The sequence below is a fragment of the Motacilla alba genome, chromosome 7, assembly GCF_015832195.1.
Source record: "Motacilla alba alba isolate MOTALB_02 chromosome 7, Motacilla_alba_V1.0_pri, whole genome shotgun sequence".
Taxonomy (NCBI): Eukaryota; Metazoa; Chordata; class Aves; order Passeriformes; family Motacillidae; genus Motacilla; species Motacilla alba.
Window position 1 is genome coordinate 25,569,977 of NC_052022.1, and position 22,407 is coordinate 25,592,383.

The window sequence follows — 22,407 nt, forward strand, 5'->3', positions numbered from 1 at the left end:
CTGCAGCTTGAAGGTCTCCTAAAGCTGCCACGTATTCCTGGGAGATGGCAGTGTGTTACCATGAGATTTCAAGCCCCTGGGAGCCTAACAGAGAGGCAGGCATGATTTCTCCAAGTCCAAAATGCAGTTATCTGCCTCCTTTGCATGTGTACACACACGCTGGCATGCTCCCCGGGATGATTACTGGAGCAGCCAGGAGTTGTAATTCCAGGCCCACAGATTACATTCACAGGCAAACTGGGAGAATTGAGTGTACATGTCTCTATAGAAAGACTATCACTATTAAGTTGGTTACCCTATTGGAATCGCGTTTGCCTCTGATATAAGACGACAAATAATGAAGATAGTAAAGGTGGATAAACAGGATATAAAATCTCATCAAAGATATAAGAGAGAGGTTGGACAGGATGGATATTTAAAGGTCAGAGCTGTCACTGGCTCAAGTGGTACAGAGCAATGGCAGCCCCTGGAAGGTGGCTATCCAGAACCCCAGGAGTAGAAATCAGCTGAACTCCAGTGATTTCAAAGCAAATTACCTGGATTTGCATGCAGGATTTGGCCCTCTCATTTTCCATGGTGAAGCTTGAGTAGGTCTCTATTTCAAGGTTTCTACTTAATTATTTTGTGGATTAACATGGGGAAAAGAAGTGCAATTATCAGAAGTCTCCAAATCTTCTCTCTCTTCATCCCTCCAACATTCCCTTCTTATTTAAAAATAATTTGAAATTATATATTTTTTTGCAAAGGTTATTATCTCTTTTTTTGCAAAGGTTCAGAGCTAAAATCTTCCATTTGCTGAGCTTTCTGGTGTTCCCCTTTCAGTGCTGTCCAGTGCTATAAAATGAATATATTGCATCCCTTCCCAGTTGCCTTAGGAAGCAGTCAAATGGCTGCATTCCTCAACTGATGGATTGGCGCGTTCCTTTCTTGCTTAAGCCCAGACAGTGTTTTATGAGCTTGTCTCATGACAGGCTTGAGACACTTTGAATTGAACACAATCCTAGCTCAAATCACAAAAGCAGTCTTTAAATTCTACTTCGCTGTGTCTCTACTTTTAAGTGAAATTTTACTTAAACTGGTAAAATTCCTCAATTAAATGTTCAGGGGACTCTCCCTGATTGTGTGAAATCCCAAGATGTGGATGTGGGTAGTGCTCCGGAATGAAATGTGCATGTAAGAGCCTTGTGTTGTTTGGGTGTGTTTGTCCATTAATTTGTTCAGGAAGCCTTTGAAGCTTTATCTTGCAATCCAAAGCAAACACGCTTCTGCTAAAATGATCTATGCTACTGGGGATAAAACATCTAATCTTATTAGCTTCCTCTGCACTATGTCTCTCTCCTTGGCCAATGGGTAAACTGTATGATTTAAGTCTGAGAGTTCATATTTTGTGTTTCCTGCAAAAGTTGTGCTCTGTGGTTTGGGGTGAGATCCCCTACCGTGTTAGCTGTGCCCAGCCAGGGTCAGAGCTCAGGAAAGGAGGCAGGATGAACATTAATGGTAATGAATCCTTGGCGGAAGAGATCTGTTTTTCTCCTCCATACCAGGGTTTGGCAAAGTGCTTGGACACGCATAGACCTTGAAACACTCTGAAGAGCTGTGTGATGAACAGAACTGAAACATGGGTTTCCTGCACAAGGGCTCGAGCCAAGTTCAGCAGCTCTTAGAGAAGCGGGTCATGTATGCCAGCACCTGTATTTTGCTGTGCTGTCAGGGGGTTGACAGGGCAAATCTCCTCTGGTCAGTGCTGAATCCTGGGACAGTACTGAATCAGTGCTGAATGGAACATGGGAATCTTCTGCAGTGGTTGAACGAGAGTGTGAAGTTGGGCTGGAGGGCCTCATGCCAGGAAGAGAAATGACAAGGCTAGGCAGTGCATCTGCCTGCTGTAGAACGCCCACGTCTCCCTCCCTTGTTCCTTTGCTGTCCTCAAAGGCTGCTCTTTTCAAGCAGCACAGACAGTGATGCTGCTGCTGCTTGTAAGGCATCTAGAACACCCTAATTTTTGTGTGCAGCCTTGAAAGCTATCCCAAAAGTAAACTGACCTCAGCAGGTCAAAACACATGGTAGTTTTGTGCTGGACACTACAAGCTCTGAGAGGCTGTAGTATGTATGTTTGTTGTGAGACGGGCCTCTCTGGTGATGATTATTTTTGTTACAGGCAGAGTTGGCTTTAGTTTCTGTGTGGAAGGTCCAACAATAACAGCAAGCCCTGCTCTCCTGGGGTGAGGGAAATCCAGAGGGGTTTAATCGGCAGGAAATTCAAGTAGGAGAATGCCCTGCTCCCGGCCTAAGGTTTCAGCATGTGCCTGATGAGCTGCAGAGCTGAAAAACCCCAAGTATGGGTGAAGGTTCTTGGGACTTGGCTGTTACTTTTGGGTACTCTGAGTGATGATTGCTTGTTGTGACCTGGGGGAGGCAGGAAGAAACTTCATCAGGCTGGGTGTCTCCAGCAGGTCAGGGCACAGAAAGAGATGTTTGCCTTGTAAAGAGTGAGGAGCTCAGCTGCTGATACCCATCTCCATGGGAAACTTTGGAGTTGCGCACTGTACAATGCAGCATTTGCAGAATTTTGCACCTCATGACCTTCTCCAGGTCTTCTTTTCCTATCCCTGTGGCTTGGTTATCATCCTCTGGTGGAGGTCCCCTGTTGAGGTGGCCCTGCATGGAGGAGGTTGCAGGGATAATTTGTGTTATGGTGAGCCTTAATGAAAAGAGGGGTCTGCAGATTTCTCAACCTGACCATAGTCTACTCCGACACTGCCAAGGAATATTGACTTCTCTAACTTCCCTTGAGGAGCCCTGCTGCTCTCCTGTGGCCTTGTTGTTGGCACAGCACTCCACTGGCCCCTCCACTATGTGGACTGGCAGGGGCCCCAGCAGTTTGCTTTGAATGCCTGCATTTTGCTTACTGAGCAACGGGACGTCCCATGCACCTGGCAGACTTGGGTTGTACTTCAGAATTTAATTTTAATTTTATTAAGTGAATTCAGGGCTGGCAAAAGCTGCTGAAGCCCATTAGCTATGGAACACGTCTTGCTTCCAAAGCATACAGACTGAGCAGTAGCCATGCCACTAATTTTCTTTTGCATGGATGCAATGCATCAATTTGTAAGAATCCATTTACATAGAAGTTTGAACCTCTACTTACTGAGTCAAATCCTATGCCCATCAGTGGGCATGGTGACAGATATTTTTGTTCTCATTGCAGGTACCTGCTAGATACCTGTGAGTCAAAAGAGAAGAAGCCCAACAGAACAATTACATAGATATTAAAGTAATTTTGCCTCTTCAGAAAACTCTAAGAAGCCTTGAGTTCCTGGTATGCTATTGCACACCATGTGGGCAAGACAGTGCTGTAATGAAGTAGCCCCCTTCATTTCTGTGGACTTCTTGGGTGGGAATGAATGAGAGGACAAAATATGTTTCTTTGAGAGACACAAATAAGCTTTCCTGCAGGTGGGAGGCTTTCAATGTTCCAGGAAGATGGTGACATTTTCCTGGTGATATCTGAACACCTGAGGGGAATGTGGCTGGTGCTCGTGTTTACTTGGGAGGTTCACCTGCTTGTCCCGTTTTGCTGGAGAGGTCTCAGCTGCAGGGAGCTGGGCTCCAGCCCCTCTCACTCAGGCTGTCCTCACTGGCACCAACAGTCTAATTTGGGCACCAAGCTGACCTGAAATTAGTATCAAGACTAGGATTTTCTTTAGCTCAGTCCCACTGAACTGCGATGGCCTTGCAGGGCAAAGGAGAAGTTTCAAGGTCGGGGTTAGAACTGTGTTTCTGCTCCTGAGTTCGTTTGTTGGGTAAGAGCTGACATCTCTATTCACATGACAGTTCCCCTCCAACTGGTTGAGTTGCAAGGGCTCACAGGGTGTTCACGGTATCTGGCATGAGTAAGGGGCTAGCAGCTTCTGAGTGGTGGGTGATGTTGGTGGTATCAGCCTAGCGGGTAGCATGTGTGTGAAAGCTGGAGAGACGGGGAGGGAATCACAAGGTGTGGAAGGATTGACTGTATTTTCATTGTTTGGAGACTTTGCCCTTTCCAAGAAAAATAATCTGCAGCTTGAATATTTTTCTTTGCTGGAGGGGGTGGACATGTGTGCAAACGAGGTGTGAATTTTTATGAGAAGGTGTGAAAGTGCGTACATGAGTGAAGTGTGAATTACACGTCTATTTGTACATTGATGTCAACAAGTCCGTGAATTTCTTCTTTCCACGTGAATGTCTCTGTCTCTCCCTCCCTCCAAACCCACATAAACACATGTGTGGGCAAATATGCCTTCCTGAGAGAAGATATTTGTGCAAGAATGTAGGTTTGTAAATGTTTGTGTGTTGAGCAATCTCTCCTGTGGAACAAAACCAGATGTTTTTTGGTATTCTCAGCTCTTCATGGCAGTGCTGCGTTTTTTCCCCTCGTATTTTTCAGGATACTTACAGGATTATTTTAAGAAAAAGGGAAGGCTGCAGATCTGCCTTTGGGTGTGTGCGAAGAAAGTTATTTTGAAGAATGAATGTGTTAGAGGGCATGAAAAATATGGGAGAAACTGAGTGTTTTTCACAGCAAAGGAAGCCTTGCTGGCCCATGAAGGGCCCTCCTGTTGCCCTTGTTTTTGCACAGGACACGTGCATTTTCTGCAGGCAGCATGCAGGCAGCAGGTTGTTTATTCAAAGTGCTTTTTTTCCAGGAAGCGTTACTGCTGAGGGTCCTGCCTGACTCCTGCTGCTCGCCTTGGCTCTGGCAAGAGGGCAGTTTGAATGCAGGCTGGGACGTCCCTACCGAGAGGTGGTGGAATTTTGACAGCCTGGCAGGGGACACCCCTGGGACCTGGCAAACCCTATGGCAGAGGAACAGAGCCAGACCCACAGCAAGAGGCTGAGGCCACACAATCTGCACTGCTTTGCTTCTCCTGGGTGGTCCTGGGACTTTGCAGTGAGTTCTGCTGTGGAGGGACCAAGGCAGTGGGGAACACCGTGGAACACACCCTTTGCTCATGGAGCTGCTGGGATGTGTGGGTACCCTCCTATATCAAGGGTGATGCTTCTCTGTGCCTTGGCTCCCTTGAGGGTGTGGGTTGTGCTGCAGCCTCCATCTCAGGGAGTGCAAATGTGGGTCTTGGGAAAACCCAGTCGCACCCTCCTGCATGTCCAGGGTCCTCCGGGTCTGTGGGGCTAACCTGACAGTGGGAACATCCCATAAGAGTTTGTGTCCCACATTGTACCCCACTGCTTATTGTCAGGGAGGAGAACTTTCCACAGTGTGAGCCCAGGATATCCCCATATGCCTGTCAGCCTGCCCTATGGAGGGACTTAGGGTTTTGTTGGGTTTTGCCCATTTTGGTGGGTTTTGTGTGTTTTGCTGGGTATGAAGGGGCAATAATGTCTTCTGGGGGCAGCTGTTGCAGCTTGTGGGCCTGTGTGCTGATACAACGGGGTGGCAGGGGAGTAGGGAAAGAAGGACACACAGTGGGGGCCCCATGGAGAAAGGGACTTTGGGATTTGTAGTGCATTATCAAGTGACCCCGTGATGCAGATTTTCCTCCCAGCAAGTAATGCAATAATAAATTTGATTTGCAGCATTCATGAGATTAAATGTTTTGGTTTTTTTTTTATTACAAAATCACCCTCTAGGGCCTGTTCTAGCCCAAAGCTCAGAGAGCTTCCTCTGCTTACCACGCAGCCATTGCCAGCCATTTGCGGGCTAGTCCCACAAAACCACTGCTGCTGATTATCTGTGTCTGCAGCTCCAGTGGATGGGTTAGCTTGCAAGCCTGCTGAGATGTGTTTGCTGGGGCAGGCAGGTTGGGGAGGGAGAGCACAGCAAACGAAGAGGGGCTTTCATGGGGTTGCAGGCTGGGGCCAGGAAGGACAGGTGCTGTCCTTAGTTCTGCTACACAGTGTGGGTGGGTCTGGGCTCACCAGCATCCCTGACATGCCTCAGTTTCCTTCCCTGGAAACAGCACAGCTTTCTGCCCTCCTGCAGCTGGATTGAATTTGTAGTGTCTAAATTCTGGTGTCTCCTGAGGCAGCTGTGGGAGACTGACACAGAACAGCTTGCAAAGGAGGCAAAAGAAGGGATAAAATGAGGCAGCTACAGATGATCTGATATCAATCTGTCTCTTACTTTATGGCTCTGTAATTGCCTTGGCAAGAGCATTCATTTCTCTTTTCTGGTCTGTGTGAAATGTGGTATGTAAGTGTGGCAGGAGGCGGAGGGGAAAGGAGTATGTTTGTTCTGCAGAATAATTCTCCTTGCCCAGAGATTTAAATCAATATTAGAGTACCAAAGGGATGTCAATGGCCTGGAGAATGGTCTTTATCAGACCACTCCTATCAGTGTCCCAGGGAGACCTGCTGTGCACACCTGATGCCCAGAACGTCTTTCAATGCCTTGTTCCCTTCTATGTCTCTGCAGCTCAGCCATGCGGGGGTCGCCTGAACTCCAAGGATGCTGGGTACATCACCTCACCAGGGTACCCCAATGACTACCCCTCCCATCAGAACTGTGAATGGGTCATCTACACCCCTGAATCCAACCAGAAGATTATCCTCAACTTCAACCCTCACTTCGAAATCGAAAAACACGACTGCAAGTATGAGCCTTCCTCTACCTCTCTAGTACATAGTTACCTCCTCTTCCTGCTTTTGCCTAGTGGTATGGCTCTTGTACTTCCTTCCACTTGAAATCAAGCATCGCTCTGAGCCCCCACAGTGCTGCATCTCCTTGCCTTTCCAGAGCAAGGGTTGCCTGTGAGGTTGTAAGATGCTGCTTTGGACACATAGGATGAGCCTACTCTGCAATAAACCTGTAGCTCTTAACTTGGCCTGAAAGCAAAATCCAACTGGTTAAAAGGTTAAAAGGCCACTGGTTTTTCTGTGTTGAAGTAGCCTCACTCTTCCTTTAAACCATGCTGGGAGAGCAGAGCAATTTCCTGCTGTGTAACTAGACAGAGGTATGGCAGAGTGCCCTGTGGCTGGAGACCCAGATTCGGGCCATGTGAGGCTGGAGCTGTGGTGGTCTGAGCTGTTTGGGCTGGATCTGACTTCCCATAGTGCTTTTTCTGCTGTGTTTGGTAAACTGAGGAGATAGGGTTTTTTGCCTTTTATTCCCTTTTTCTTCTAAGAAAGGACCCAAAAACTAGGTGTCTGGGTAAAACAATTAACAACTAGTAAAGAATAATTAAAGGCATCAAAGGGCGCCATAAAAGGCTGAGTTAATAACATGGTCTCAGCAGACATAGAAACCTGTGGGTTTCATCTGGAATCCACAGCCTGCTACAGGATGCTTGAGTGTGAAGGAGCTTGGGGTCTCCTACAACAGGCCTGACATAGCAGTCCTACTCGATACACTGGTCCTGATTAAAAGAGGGTTGCATATGGAGAGGGAAATTCTGTTTGTAAGAAAGGACAAAGGAACATGGAAAGCATTTATGGGGCTGCAGAATCAGTCCTGCAGAGAACAAAGAATTCAGCATGGGTTTGATGATGTACTGAAGGTTATGAAGTGCAGAGCTGGATCCTCAGCTATCATAAATCAGCATAGCTGCTCTAACTCTAATGAAGGTGTGCTGATTGATGTCATTGGGGATCTTGTCACCCCCTACAGATAAAGTCTGGGCTAATAAGGCTTTGAACACCATGAACTCTCCCTGAAGTCACTGTGTGTGCAAGGTGTTTAGCGCTTTGCAGGATCAGGCTTGTGTATAAAGAAGGGAGAAGGTACAGAAAGGCTTAAAGTGGGAATAGATGAACAAAACAAGGCCTTGCAGTGGAGGTGAGAATGATAGTTGCTATCAAATTTATTGCTGCTTGCATAGGCTGAACTGCACAGCCTCCTCATAGCTAATACAGTTGCCCCAAATTCACAGTAATAAAAGCTGTATAGGCCCATATTGGCAGTCTGAAGAGTGTGCTATATGTACTGGCCAGGACAGTGTTGTGTGCAGGGCAGGGATCAAACTGGGCCAGAGGGACTCCAGCTTCTGCCTCTTCAAGGTCTCAGGCAAGCAAAAACAGGTTGGTCAGAGAGCTGAAATCCCCATGGGCACCAGGCTTTTCCTCCACCTATAGGAAGATGCCAGTTTTAGCTCTGAGCATCTTGTGCAAATTTTGCCATGTTTTGCTGCCTGTGAGAGAGCATTGTCTGGTCCCAAGCTGCAGCTGGTGGGTTCAGTAGGACTGCCTGAGCTCTGGGGGTGTTGGTTATCCCTTTGCTGCTTTTTGCATTACTGTGGCAATCTTCTGAGTGGCTGCTGTGTGGCCTCACTATTTCCCTTTCTGTGTGTACATGCACAAGGGAGCTTTTCTTAAAGGGAAATACAATTTATCCATTTGCACTTGAGCTTCTGCTGGCCACAGATGTGAGCTGAGAGCCAAGCTGACTTAGGGTGCCTGCTCTCTCAGGCCAGCACTGAATAGGAGTGGGTTTGAGAGAGCTTCATGGACAGCACTTGATAGGAAGCATAACAGTGCATGATAAACATGGCCTGAAAGGAATGGATAGGAGTGAGATTATTTTAAGTGACTGACCAGGAGGAGGTAAATATGGACACTGTGTAAAGCTTGGGCATCAGTACATTACATTGCAATACATTCATAATAGGTCACCATGTAGAGATAAATCTCATCTGAGTGTCAGTGGGTTTTTTATGAAGAAGCAAAGACCTCATTGCAGCTGCAGGTGTGAACCTTAACAGGAGCAGGAGATCAGCATCAAATACAAAGTCTCAGGGCAGAGCCCTCCTTTTGACATCTCATCATTACTATAGAGCATATTCACATCTAGGTGACAGGCAGGTGGACTCTATGGAGACACTCACTCTCTGGGCAGACAAGGTCCTCCGCTCTGGTGTCGCTACCTGGCAGCTATTGGAGCAACAGTGGGGCTAGTCTGTGCTTCCAGCTGCCAGAGGTAAACACCATAACCCCTTCCTCTGTTGCTTCTTCTTTCAACATTTCATTTTACCTTATTAGGCTAAAGTTTCTCCCTCATAAAGCATAACATTTACATTCCTAAAACCCATTTGAAAGCCTACAAAAATATCTCCAAAAGTCTTTTTAGTTTTGCTGTGTCCCTTCTGGCCTTCCTTGTATCTGCTTTGGATTTCCCTTTGGGACAGGAGGCATTTCCTCCTGTGTTTTGTACTGTGCCTGGCACCCTGGGGACCTCTGAGGAAAGGTCAGGGATTTCCCCTTGGCCAGCAACTGGCTGGAAGGGGCCTATGAAGGTGATGCTGCCTAGATGCCAGAGCAAGAGCTGCCTGCAGAGAACAGCTTTGGCAGCCTGGAGGGTGGAAGCATCAGCCCAGGGATGGATGCCCAAGGTGGCAGACAGAGGTGGCTGCTCAGTGCTGCTTGTTGCTATTGTTTTGTGGAGGCACATCTGGGCTTTTAGTTTTCAGCTGTGTCCAGCTGCATTAAGTAACTGCACTCTATCACCACCATCGTGAAAGGAGTAATTTGGTGTAATTGAAGCCCCAGAACATCTCTCTCTGAGTGCTGTGTCTGTGCTCTGAGGAAGTGTCTTGCTTTGGGAGTGTGCTAGGTTAAGAAAATTGGCCTTCTCCTGCTGTTGTGGCTGTTGTGCACCAGCAGAGATCCCTCTGGCAGGGAAGGTGGGCATGCTGTGACAGGGGCTGGGGCCATTGTTTGTGCTGTCCTGCAGCTGTGGGGTTACAGCAGTAATGCCAGAGCCAAAAGGGAAGTTTGATGCTCTGATAAAAGATTTGCCGAGCTATTCGGAAATGATCATTCCAGTGCTTGGCTGTTTGTTCCCATCTGTGCTGTGAGTGCAGCTGTAGCTCAGGTACTGCACCCCACGTCATTGGTATCTGTTCAATGAACAGGGAAGTGGCAGCCAGTGGAAAAGAGCAGGCTGCTGCTGTGGTGAAATATTTCCACTTCTGTGTAATATGGGGGTTGCTGGGCAGTCTTGTGCATTCTGGGGTTTATCTGGGATCCCAGGAGTGACCTGAACCATTTGCAATAGGTGGGCAACAGGGACAGCTATACCCCAGCTTTTGCAGTCATGCAGCTAAGCTGTCCACTCCTTCTTAACTGCTATTTTGCTATTCTGTCTGCTCTGCTTGCTTGGAAAATCCAAGTCCAAAACCTCAGCTATGCATGAGTCATTGTATTTATGACCAACCACCTTTTCTGTTTGTGCCACCCTCCCGCCGCTGGTCTTCTCCTTGGACCACTAAAAGCTCCATCCTGCGTTTGGATAGTGACTCTGCCACCCCCAGCCACACTCAGCTGACCCTACCAGAGAGTTAGGCTGGGCCATGCACACGCAGCAGAGGCACACTCCCTCCAGGCTGCAGTGGACATGTTCGTGCTTCCTCTGCCAGCAGAAGACCTTCCAGCTGAGTCATAACATCTGCTCCAGAGGAACACTGTTTTAAAAAATCCCGACTGGTAGTCAGACCACGGCCAGTGGATTTTTCTGCAGCCGTTTCCAGCACACGCTGCAACTGGGTTGCAGTCGGCGGTGGGATCCCTGTCTGGGAAGGAGTTAGGGGACCGCTGCCGTGTCTCGCAGCCCCCTCTGGTGGCACATGCCAAACTCTGGCTAAAGTTTATGGAGACAGGAGGGCCGGGGACTCCCAAAATAGGCTGGAGATGGCAAACTGGAAATTGAGCTGCAGTCAGGCTCTTCCTTCTGACTTTGGGTCCCACTGTCATGTCCAGAAGGTTTCAAGAAACAGGAACTGGGGCCACTATCATGAGGAAATTTATGCAGTGGTCACTGTGACCTCATAAGTGCCCTAATGGTGCCAAGAGAGTTGAATCATCCTGATGTGTGCTGGATACAGGACAGGCATGGCAGGAGGTGACAGGTCTGCTTCCAGCTTGAAGGCCAGAGTGAACCAAGTTTTGGCCAGGGAGACAGCACGCTCCTAGTGCCCGTCTCACAGAGCACTGCTGGCCAGGGGACACTGGCAGCAACACGCCACAGCACAAAGGGTGAGACATGCAGCTTGGACAGCCACTGAAGGCCTCTTGTGGTACCATGGCCATCTCCTGAGCAGCCAAAAAGCTGGGCACTGGAACAAAACAGCTCTGCATTCTTCCTAGAGAGCTACAGAGACACTGGCTCAAATTCCTTTGAGCTGATGCGGCAGGCAGAGCTGCGTCCAGACCCAGTACCCACAGCCAGGCAGGCAGCTGGGGGCTGCGGCATTCAGCCTGCCTCTCTTGCCATCTCCTTCAAACAAGAGCGTAATACTGGGAGAAGCCATCCTTCCATCAGTGAGGGTTAAGAGTAGACAAGGCAGCAATCATGGACAGCTAATTAGTCAATGCTTTGAAAAGTATGCATAAGTAGCTTATTAGCAAACATTTTAGAAACAATGCAGTTCATCTGTGATTGGCAAAATGCTTAGAAAAGAGAAATACATTTGGAGCACTAGAGAATGCCAGGGTTGGAGGGGTTCTTTGCTAGGATTCGAGGGGAAGTGACTGCATCTCCTGAAGTACTGGGGGAGTCGAGCTTTAACTTTGCAGTGAAGGGAAGTCAAAGATGAGATGTTAAGGAAGGCATTTGCTTGCTCATACATTTGTGGCATGGGTAGCCAGAAGCAACATTTCTAACGTACAGGAAATTATTCAGTCTGGGTAACTTGACACTGCAGCTCATCTTGTCTTCAAATGAGATTCTACTGGTTTTTAACTCCATCCAGCATCTGCTATATGGTTCATAATTCCCATCAAGCCTGGATCATTTTCCAAAATGGAACATCAGTGAATGGCTTAGCTGTGCTGGTGAGACCAGCCACATGAGTTAACAGCTCAAGGTTGATCACATCCCTCTTCTCTGCTTCCCATCTCTGTTTGCTCTGTGGCTGTGCTCCTCTATGCCCCAGAGCCTTTTCCAGAAGGGACAGGCCCAGTCCAGTCCAGGCTCTGCAGAAGGTGGTGGCCCCAAATACACTCTCATGGGGTCTCCTATAACCCGCCAGTTCACTAACATCCGGTGCATAGGAGTCAAATCTCGTTTTGCACCTTGCTTCCTGTTGGCATGATGACAAATTGAGGGCCGGCTGGTGACACTGGGAACAATAGGATTAGAGACAGGGATCTCTCCCCCCCCTTCCTGCTGTTGAGGAGGAACTGGTAGTCTCAGTGGTGTACTCGCTTCTTAGTCAGCCTCTCTGTCCAGCGAGGGAAGGAACAGGACCTCCCAGCATCTGGAGAGGGAGCCAGCACAGAGCTGGCTGTGGTGACTCCTGATTAAGTGGGTTCAGAATTCATCTAAAAGTGTTAGAAACGTGCCTTTTTTGGAGCAAGAACTGTACACTCCAGCTGTAAATCCTTTGCATCTTTGCAGGCCCTGCTCAGCACAGAGGCAGTAGGATAGGAGTAGAGTAATCCCACTGGAATGCCTGATAACCACAGTGCTGAGGTGCTCCTGCTTTCAGCAGAGCCTGAGGCCCTTGACTATCTTTGCAACAGTGCTCCAGCCCACAATGTGACACCAAGTGACATCCTTCACAGAAGCTCATCCCAAACAGGTCTCAGAAGCCTAAATAAATGTCTGTGGCTCTGTGAGTCTTGGTCACCTTTTTTTTTGTGTTGTACAGAGGGCTTAGCAATGCTCTTCTACACCATGGGTTTGTTGTCTGGATGCAGGACTTAGAAGGTTCAGTGAGTGTAAGGGGAGTTCTAGACTGATATTAAAAAAAAAAAAAAAAAGTCCATTTTTTTATTAAGGACTAGATGCAAAGCTCAGTAAAGGAAATGTGAGATTTTACCTTGATTTACATAGGAACTAGTTTAGCCTTTTAATGAGTAACTGTTTGACTTAGCTACTAGCAGCCTTTTTAATGGATATAATCCCTATTGTCAGGCTCTAACAAGGGACTAGCAGACTCCCCAGCAGCTATCAGTTCTGGGAGTTGTGAGATTTGGGTTCTTCCCCTTCCCTGCTATTGATTTATTGTTCCTGCCTTGGTGAATCACTTAAAATTCTCTGTGTTATAAAGAAAACAAGATCTGGGCATCTGCAGGCATAAAACCCAGTCTAGATAGCAACAGTGCAAAGCACGCTCCCTTCCAAAGGCTGCTGAGCAGCAGCATCACACAGGAGTAGGTCAGAGTGCAGCAGGAGACGACCAGTTTATTCTCAGTCTTTTCTGGCTGGGTGTGAATTCTGCAATTAAATATGAATGCAAAATAAAAAGAACAGACTGCAAAGAGCAGACTGAAAAACAGAAGAAATTTGTGGTTGCTTTTCGCCAGAACTCGGCATAGAACATATATGAAGGAATTGGGGGAGGTTAAGTTTTAGTCTGAGGCAAGTTCTCCGTTTCCTTTAAATCAAGCGGCTGCACACCACCATTGAATGGCACCATAATAATATGTTGCAAACCACAGTCTGGTGATCCTGGAATTCCTTATAAGTTAATAGCAGTCATGGTCCACTAATCACAGCTAGGATGTTTTAAGCAACTGTCTTTGATATATTAGTTCAAACACACCATAGAAAGCCTTCCTTATGCTGGCTTAGTGAGTAGATCAGTAGATCATTAGAAAGAGTGAATAACCTAGGGATTTTCTGTTGGTTTCTCACCCCACCCCACTGCTAATCCCAAGGAATTCTTGAGATCTACATGCAGCCTTAGTGAGCAACCACAGTACAGCAGTATGGTGTGGTTTTAAAGTAACACTGGGTCAGACATAGAAATATTATTGTTTAATGAATTCCTAGAAGCAGAGCCTGAAGCAGTGGGGTCTGACAGCAGAAATCCTCTGCCAAGACTTCATTCTGTTACAAATGGCACAGAAAGTAAGAGGGTGGCTGCTCGTGTTATGTGCCTGCCCCCACCTTCTTGCAGCAGTACCGAAGATACTGTGTGAGGAATCTTTTGAGGCGGAGTTCTGCTTTTCCTGTACTGAGACAGGCAGTACTCATCCACTGGTGATGGGAGAGCCCCTGTTCTCAGCCCCGTGCCTGCTGAGGCCATGCTGCATGCAGGGTGTTTGCATGGGAAGTGCTCCACGTGTTAGAAACCTCCAGGGAAACCTCAGAGCTGGGGTTGTTGATGGATGGCCAACAAGGAGAAGTGCCCCCCCCCCCTCCACCGGCAGCATGAGAGTTTGAGGCATGTGCTCAGCTTCCTTCCTCTTCTGTGAGTGTTGGTGTGAGGTTTCATTTACATTGTTATTTTGCAGTGAGAAGGAAGGTGTAATGACAGTCTCTTTGGTAATACCACTGTTTGGCTGTTAATCATGGGTGGGAACAAGGTCTGGGATCTCCATCAGCTGAGGGGACTGACTCACCATTGATCTGTGCTCACTGCATCTTGTTGAAGTTTTTTGACCCATTTGATTTTTTAGGTTTTCTTTCATGAAAACCCTCTGATTTTTCTGCCATTCCGGAGCAAAACATCTCTCTGTTTTTAAATATGGCAGATGGGGATTTCTTCAGATGTCCAACAACTCAATTGAAGGAGACCTCAGGAGACCTCTCCCCTTCCCTGTCCCCCTTCTCAGCCTGTCTTTTCATCTGCAATCTGGAGATGTAAGGGCTATAGTAATAGAGTGTCAGAGGAAGTAATTGATTCATCACACGCCAAGAGAGGAGTCTGTTGCCTTCAGTGTCAATGGAGCTGAACCAGAGCCTGGAAGGGTGAGGGAGGCTTGTAAACACTCCATGGCTGAGCTGGCAGGACAAAGCAGACACACTGCCACGGCTGAACGGGAGGGTGACACAAGGGTTGCTTGAAAGAAAATCTTTCTGAACAAAGCAGCATCAGGGTCCTTGTTTGTAGGAGAAACAGGGACAGTCCCATCCCTCTGCTGCCAGAGCACCTTAAGGACAAAAGGTACCTACCAGCCTCATGCAGCATCCCATTCCCTTGCCTCTGTCTCCCTCTTCTATCTTGATGTGGCTGCCTCTCTGACCTGCTGTCCTGGGCTGGGCTGAGTTCATGTACCAACCAGCCCCTGCCAGCAGCTAATTTCTCCCACATCCCCAGATAGTCACTGCTGTCAAAGAGAACCATGTGGAAGGTCACTGCTGCTGCCAATGCACAGCAAGGTGTGGCACGTGCGTGGCACAGCACTCACCCTCACTCAGGCACTGACTGTGCTCAGACCTGGCACCGTTTGGTTCAGATGGCTATTGAGCTGCAACGCCCATACTGTGAGGAGAGAAGAGGGTAGGAGATGCTGTGCTATGCAGTAAGCAAGGAGGGACCAGGCGGGTTTGGTGCGCTGTTTGCCCCAGAAACAGCTCTTACTACAAGTTGGCACAGCCAAATTGTGGGAATGCCCAAATAGTGAAGGCTGCAGGCCAGTCTTGGCAGCAAAGCTTTACTCACTTGTGCATCAGCTAAGGCAGGATCTGGGCTGTGAACAGGCTGTGTCTGAGAAAATGCGGGGTCAGAAAGTCATGCTATGGTGGGCCAGTCCCAGGGTGACCATCCATCATTAATGAGAGATGTAGACAGCCAGGAGGGTGAGGGTGGGCTGGTCAGGGCTCTGTTCTTACAACCTCCTTTATACAATTGGTGCTTAACGAGGTGTTTATTTCAGTTTTGTGCTGAAAAAAAAGCCAGTGCAAATGAGTGATAGTGGAAAGCCCAGCTACCAAGCTCTGATCCCCATCTGATCCCAGTTTTTACTCTTTCCTTTTGCTTTTCACTGCATGCTGTGTCTAAGGCAATGACGATGCTGCACCAGTAAGATGTGATGGGTCATCACTCACTTCTCGGGGACTAGGGCTGGCACAGCAGGCCATGTGAGTGTTCCCTAATCCTCATCAGCACCCTAGAACTTGGACAGCCTGACCTAAGCTCATCTCCACCTATTGCTTGGACTGTCAGGCACAGGATCCCATCAGAAAAGGGAAATCACCCCTACTGCAAAGAGATCAAAGTGAGCATTTGCCCTTGCCTTCTGCCTGCTCTGCTGCTTCTCGGCAGTAAATTTTCCTTTTGTGGTTGTTATCTTTTATTATATTTATTTTTTTCTTTCTGTTAGTGATCAAGTGCCTGTGAGTGGTGACAGTAAAATGACATAGAAACCAGAGTCTAATTTTTTCCACAGATGGATTGTAGCAGAAGGAGAAAAGTGCAAATGCATTTTCTCAAGTGTCCTGCGTTTTGGGGTATGAAAGGGTTGTGAGTTGCTTCAGTTCCCTTAGAGCAGCAACAGAAGGCAGAATGCCATGGAAAGGGGGCTTATTCTGAGCATGCTTTATGTATTTTATTCCTGATTTCACCATGATTCTCCCTTCACCAATGAACACCAAAGACATCTTGCAACAAAAGACCCCCGTAGCTAAAAATAGAAGAGTGAGGAATTTATAGAGATGGTTTTGGAGGCAGAAATAAAATTAAACAGCCATGTGTAACTCCTGAACAACAGCCTGCAGAAAACCCCCTAAGTGCACATTAGCACATCTCTTTTCTTATATAACGGTCGGTTTTCCAGACATGCCCCAGATGAGAGCAGCTCTCCACTCCAAGCACTGATCCGGCAACACAGCTTGAGGGAGGCAGCCCGGGGCTGAGCGGCAAAGCGCGGGGGAGCCTTTGCTCTCCTGTCTCAAGGGAGGGCAGCAGCATGCTAGGAGCTGAAATTCCCTCCTGAATCAGAACTTGCCTCAGGAGCACTTTGCAGTTAGGTTTTATTCCTCCCTTCGCACGAAGTATTTTGGCTGCCTTCCCCCCCTCAGCCCCCGCATAAGTTAGCAGTAACTGCTGAAAGCCTCTTCCCATCAACTGTGCTTAAAGGGGGTGAAAACAACAATCCGAAAAATAGAGGCTCTTTATAGTTTCCTTTTTTTTTTTTTTTTTGTCTTCAAGGCATTTTTGAAGAAGTTTCCCAATCTAATAGGGTTATTTTCTTTCCTTCTCTATTTTTCTTTTTCTCTCCCTCTTTCCTCCTTTTTTATTTTTTTTTTCTTTCCCTTTAACTGGATAACTGGATTTTTTTTCATTTTTCAGAAATGCTGGTCAGATTTTTTGAGGAGATAAGAAAATAATCCAAAGCACCGTAGAATGATTACAAGCCCCCACAATACTGTGATTACACAAGACGTAATTGGATACAACAAATTCAAAACAAACTTCTGAGAAATCCTAAGCAGTTTTGCCTGTACCATCACCCCCCACTCCCCCCACACCAGCCTAGCTCTCTGCCTGCTGCCATTGGATTTTTGTCATTTTAGTCACTGAAATCCAGTGAAATCCCTTCAGATACAGAGCAATTATAGCCCATTTCTCTCTGTAGTTGCCAGAGTCAGTTATTTCCATAAGGGCAAAACAAGGGCAAGCTCTGTGAGCATCTTTTGCCTCAGCATAGACAAAAATGGCCCCAAAAGGTTCAGACTGAGATCAGATTCATCTCTGCATTGTTCAGACACCCAAAGCCCAGGTCTAGTCAGTAAGAGTGATTTAAAGTACTTCTGTTGTCAGTGCAGAAGAACAATTAATCCCAATCCAAGCTGGGTGTGAGAAATCTGCTTCCACTGAGAGTAGAGGACGTTTAGCTGGCTAAACCTAGATGTGGTACAGGCTTTTTAGTTCTGTGCACAAATCCATATCAGAGCCTGTGTCTATGAGGACTGATTCTCTTCTCACACCAGGATAAATTAGGAGTGATTACCCTTAAAATGATGAGTTACACATGTGTAAAACCAGTTCAAGTCAAAGGAGAATCCAATTCATCTGCTGTATTTATAATTAATTACTCTGATTAAGGGCTGGCAGCTAAGATCAAACTTCATTGCTCTTGTTTCATCAGACAACAGTTGTGCTTGCCTCTGCTATCATGGCCGTAAAAAAAATAATTAAAAAGTCCTCAGTAGCTTCTGGAACAGTTTAACCTTTGAAAGGCATGTCCTGCAGTTGCTCAAGATTGTGTAAACATCACAGAAAAGTTTTTTTGTGTTTCACAATGTAACCACCCATGAAATAAGGATTTGGTTGGAAGGTGATGTACACAAGAGCATGAAGATGGGTGGTGACACAGAAAAATCTACTAAGCCAGCTAGCACACAATGGACATTAATTCTAGCCACCTCTTGATTGCACAACAAGCACAGAGATGCTGGTTCACCATTTCTTAACTATCTCTATACTACCACTGCTATTTAGTTTCTAAGAAACGGTCTGTTCTTAAAGAATGTTCAAAAAAATGCATGCTTTTTATAAGAATTTCTGAGAAATAAACCTCCCACCACCTTTTCAAAGGGGGAACAATTGCACTTATTAGCTGCCATTGTGGCTAAGCACAGGCCTTCCCCAGCTACCTGCAGAATATTAACACCTGCTGAATTTCTCTAGAATTGCAGTTTCTCTACCTCTCCTCAGCAGATGCATTGAAGACACAGTGACATATGGTTCAAGCAGATCAGAGGTCTTGAAGGCTCAAGTCAGCCCTGGGCATTCCCAAATTTAGGGTTGTTGGCATGCAGTCTGTACCTATTTGTCTCCCTGTCTATCTAGGCCAGATTTCTCCAATAGAATATAATCTCTCCAGTCAAGACTGGCTTCTATTCTTGGCCGTGCTGCAAACTTCCTGTGTGACCTTGGGGCAGCCACTGCTCCTCTCTGCCTTCCTACCTCCCAGGGTCTCGTGAGAATCCCATCATTACTGTTTGCCAGCTGCAGTCATGAGCCCCATGGAAACGCCTATAAATAATAGCTCCAAATTAAACATTGGGGAGGTTCAGGTTAGAGTCTTGCCTCTCTCTCCAGTCCTGGCAAGCACTAGAAACGGGGCTTTGCTGAGTGCAAGTCCTCACCTACTTCAAATCATAGCTCTAGAGAGAGACAGAGAAAGCTGCCAGCTAGGTCAGAGCTTGACCAGTCCTCCCTAGGCTTTGAAGCAAGGCTTGAATAAGTTTATGTATTCAGAGGACTAGTGATATGGCAGTGAACATATGAATAATTTGTTATTCATGTTTCTCCCTATGCTAAGCTGATGTCCCTGTAATGCCCCTGAAGCATGTTTCAGGGGGAAGGACTCAGCATCTCATGGGACCTGGGGATGAAGATCAAAGGGGTTGTTAATTTTGTGTTCAGCAGTATGGGTCACTAAACTGTTTGTGTTGAGTGTCCCTTTGGAGAGGAGCACCCAAAAGAATGTCACAGGCTTTCTGGTGATGCTCCCCAGACGGGTTGTAGCATTTCTGAAGCTCAGCAGTGCCTGGGTGGGCGCCTGGGAGGTCTGCCCTGGCCCTAGGGGATAATGGAGCACAGCTCAATGGTCAGGGTAGCAGATTGCCTATTTTGCAGCAGAAAAGGACTGAAAAGCTGGAGGTCTTCTCATAATCGCTACAGCTGGGGCTTGTTTGCCTTTGTTGCACCTCATTTGGGAAGCCAGCAGCAAAGCGACTTGGGAAGAAGAGAAAGGAAAGCCTGGGAAGCAGAGAGGTTGACTGGAGAAAAAAGCAAGCAAACAAGCATGAATAATACAGGCTGTAGAAGTGCTTTATAATTAGTTTATAAAAGCTCTCCTAATATCAGCAAAGCACTTTCTACTAAAAAATATGTAACAAAAATGCAGCAATATGTGTAAGCATTGTACATTTTTCATTTAATTCTGTTAACTTCAAGAGGACCATTTAAGCCCTTTATTTCCCTTTTCTCAGCCTCCATTGTCTGGGCAGTTAAAAGCACCTCAGCGTTGCCTCCCAGCCTCAAAACTCCTTGGTGAAAAGCAGTTTGAGGTGGTTTCAAACCAACTCACTGGCATTCTCACTCAAATGGCAGCTCAGAATATCTTGCCATTGTGCCATCGGAGGAGCAGCCAACTGTGGTCACCTTCCCTGCAGAAGAAGAGTTGGTTAATCAATCTGTTATACTTGTGGGTTACAGAGGCTGCACCCTGCCCTCACATGTTTATGCTTGGCTCGTTGGAGCGATGCCTAGGTGTGGAGAGGTGGCCATGAAATGCGCTTGGAGATGGCAGCTTTCCCAGTGGAGGTAGTGCCAGAGAGGTCAGCCCACAAGAAAGTTTGTGCATGTTGACTGAAACAACGGATTTGGTTATATGAGTGAAATGCAAATTGCTGGGCACTGTCTGAGACAGTTTGAACACCATTGCAGCATAAATGTGTCCTACCCAGCTGTGCCCTAGGCCATAGTTATCTGAAAATGAATTGGTTAGAGTAGAAAGCATGGTTGGGTTTTCTTCCAGTTTTTCTTCTTATTTTTCATAAGGGAAGATGAAAGTATAGAAACCATACTTAAGATTAACAGGAGCGAAGGTTTGGCCAAACTGGATTGTAACTTGTCCAGTGACCCAGAATGAAGAGAATGGGGTTTATCAGTTTGTTTGATGGAGGGCCAAGGCATGGACATGACTAAAGTGCATGGTTCCAAAAGAATCTGTGGTGGGGATTAGCTGGCATTCTTGCTGAAGTTTGGAAGTTTAACAGTTTTGATTGGCTGTCTTTGGTGTTTCATTTTGAAAGCCTAAAGCTTAATTGCTGTGATGGAGAGGAAGTAGAGGCTCCTGCTCATGTGGGCTGGTGCTTTCTCCCAAGTGTAATACTTCCCCAATTCACACTCTGTTTATATGACCCAAAGAAAAGGTTTTGCCTCATGCAGAGCAGAGGACTTAGGCCAAGATTTTTTGACTAGGGAAGAAAATTCTTACACATTTCTATTAATTCTACATTTGGCAAAAAATTATTTCCTGACCTTCTCTTAAAGGTTTTTTTTCAGTTGTTTTTAACATTTGATTTATTCAGGATTAGGTCCAGAGTGAGAAAGCTAAGTTAGATGCTTGAATGAAGCCGAATAGTGCTTAATTTAAAGAGGCAAATATTTCCTGATGATTTACTTACTAGATTCATTCTTTTAATTTTCCATTTGCAGATTGCCCATGAGCAGATTGCAATATTCCCTAATTGTATGTATTATTGGAAGTCTGTCACCCATTCAATAAGCAAAAGTTTCTTGGTCCAGAACTTGCTTCTGAAATTCCAGGGCTCCTACAGACCTGGGTGGCTTGAGGAGCCATGTGGACAGCACTAGGATATTTGTTGTGCTGGCCACAGCAGAAGCTGTGATCATTGCAGTCAAGCAGCTGAAGCCGTGTACTGTGTTGGCGAGGTACAACCCCACGAGGGCACAAACAGATGTGATTCCCTGGGATGCAGCTAACCTCTGCCCGCGCATGAAAATGGCAGCTTTTACAGTCCACTCCATTAACCGTGTTTTGCCAACATTCATGTTTTTGCCAAATTAATTTTTGCCACATACTCACAGTTTCACTAGTAGCCAGTAGTTCTGCAGCACAGATGTGCATTTCAGATGTGGAAGGGCTGCAAGCACGCTGAAAGCAAGTAGTTATTTAGAGAACAAAATGTCCTCGCTGTTTGCTTAGTACTACTTTAAACAAATAGACAAACAAGGAGGAAAAAATTCTACTTAAAAGAAGCACTAACACTGCCTTCTATGTTCCTCCTCCCTGGAGAGATGGTAGGATGAATTTACACATGATGGACATTAGTGGGGTCATGCAGGGTGCTGCTGACTGGTGTCAGGGTAATAAGGGGTCACAAGGTGATAGGGGCAAGGCTGAGCTGGGGAGAGAGCAGGGGGAGCAGATCTTCATAAGCCAAATGCTCTTCCTCTTCAAGTGCCACTTCTCAAGACCACTTGGATTTCACTTTGGCCAAGCCAATTGAGTTTGTAACGAAGTTAAAGGCTGGGCAATTGCAGCTAGTTGAGTGCTCAGTCCAGCGTAGACAGGATTTTATCTGCAGGCATTTTGCTTCTGGCTCTCAGCCTGATTTAATCCCAGAAAGGAGTGAAACCAAAGCTGTCTGGGCCATCTTTCTTTGTGGAGGAGCACACTAAGTCCCTGTAAGTTTGTTTTGAGGCTGTTGCTCTCCAATATGTGCTTTACAGAACGGGAATGAGTCACATGAGGATCATTCTGTATCCAGCAAGCTACTTCTTCTTTCAACTCTCCATTCTCAAACAGAAGATCTTGTGACAAAGAAGAAAGGCAGATTCCTGGCAGCCTGGAAATGCTTTTTTCCTCCCTGGTCCCTTAAGAAGAGCTGTAGCATGTTGTTCAAACAGGTTGATACAAAGCAAATAAACAGTCCTAGAGAGATGGTCAGTTTCTGTAAATAGCAGCGTGCTGGCCACAGAGGAGAGGGGCGGGAGAACGTGGGTGTTAGAAAGCAGCTGAAGAACAAGATGTACACGTAAAAGCTGTTTGTTTCTTCACAGCACACAGAGCCTGATACTACTACCTTGCCTACTCATGGCCTAGAAAATATGAAGGGATCTGTGGCAGTTTCACCTTCCAGCCAAGCTTTGCAAAAGGCTTTTGTCTCTGCACCAGGAGGCAACTCTTCTAACCCTATGCATTCCTCCCCCAGACCAGTCAGATACCCGGGCCGGTAGGAACAGCTTCAAGTGGGGTTTAGCAAAGGCA

General features: G+C 46.7%; 1 protein-coding gene across 6 annotated transcripts in view; it reads left to right on the plus strand.

The window, feature by feature from the left end:
- Window positions 1-22,407, plus strand: part of NRP2 (neuropilin 2) — an 89,199-nt gene that overhangs the window by 5,705 nt on the left and 61,087 nt on the right. For all 6 annotated transcript variants that reach the window (XM_038142166.1, XM_038142168.1, XM_038142167.1 and 3 more), the window contains exon 2: window positions 6,413-6,590. In XM_038142166.1, coding sequence (XP_037998094.1) covers window positions 6,413-6,590 — 178 coding nt within the window. The remainder of the gene's footprint in view (window positions 1-6,412; window positions 6,591-22,407) is intronic.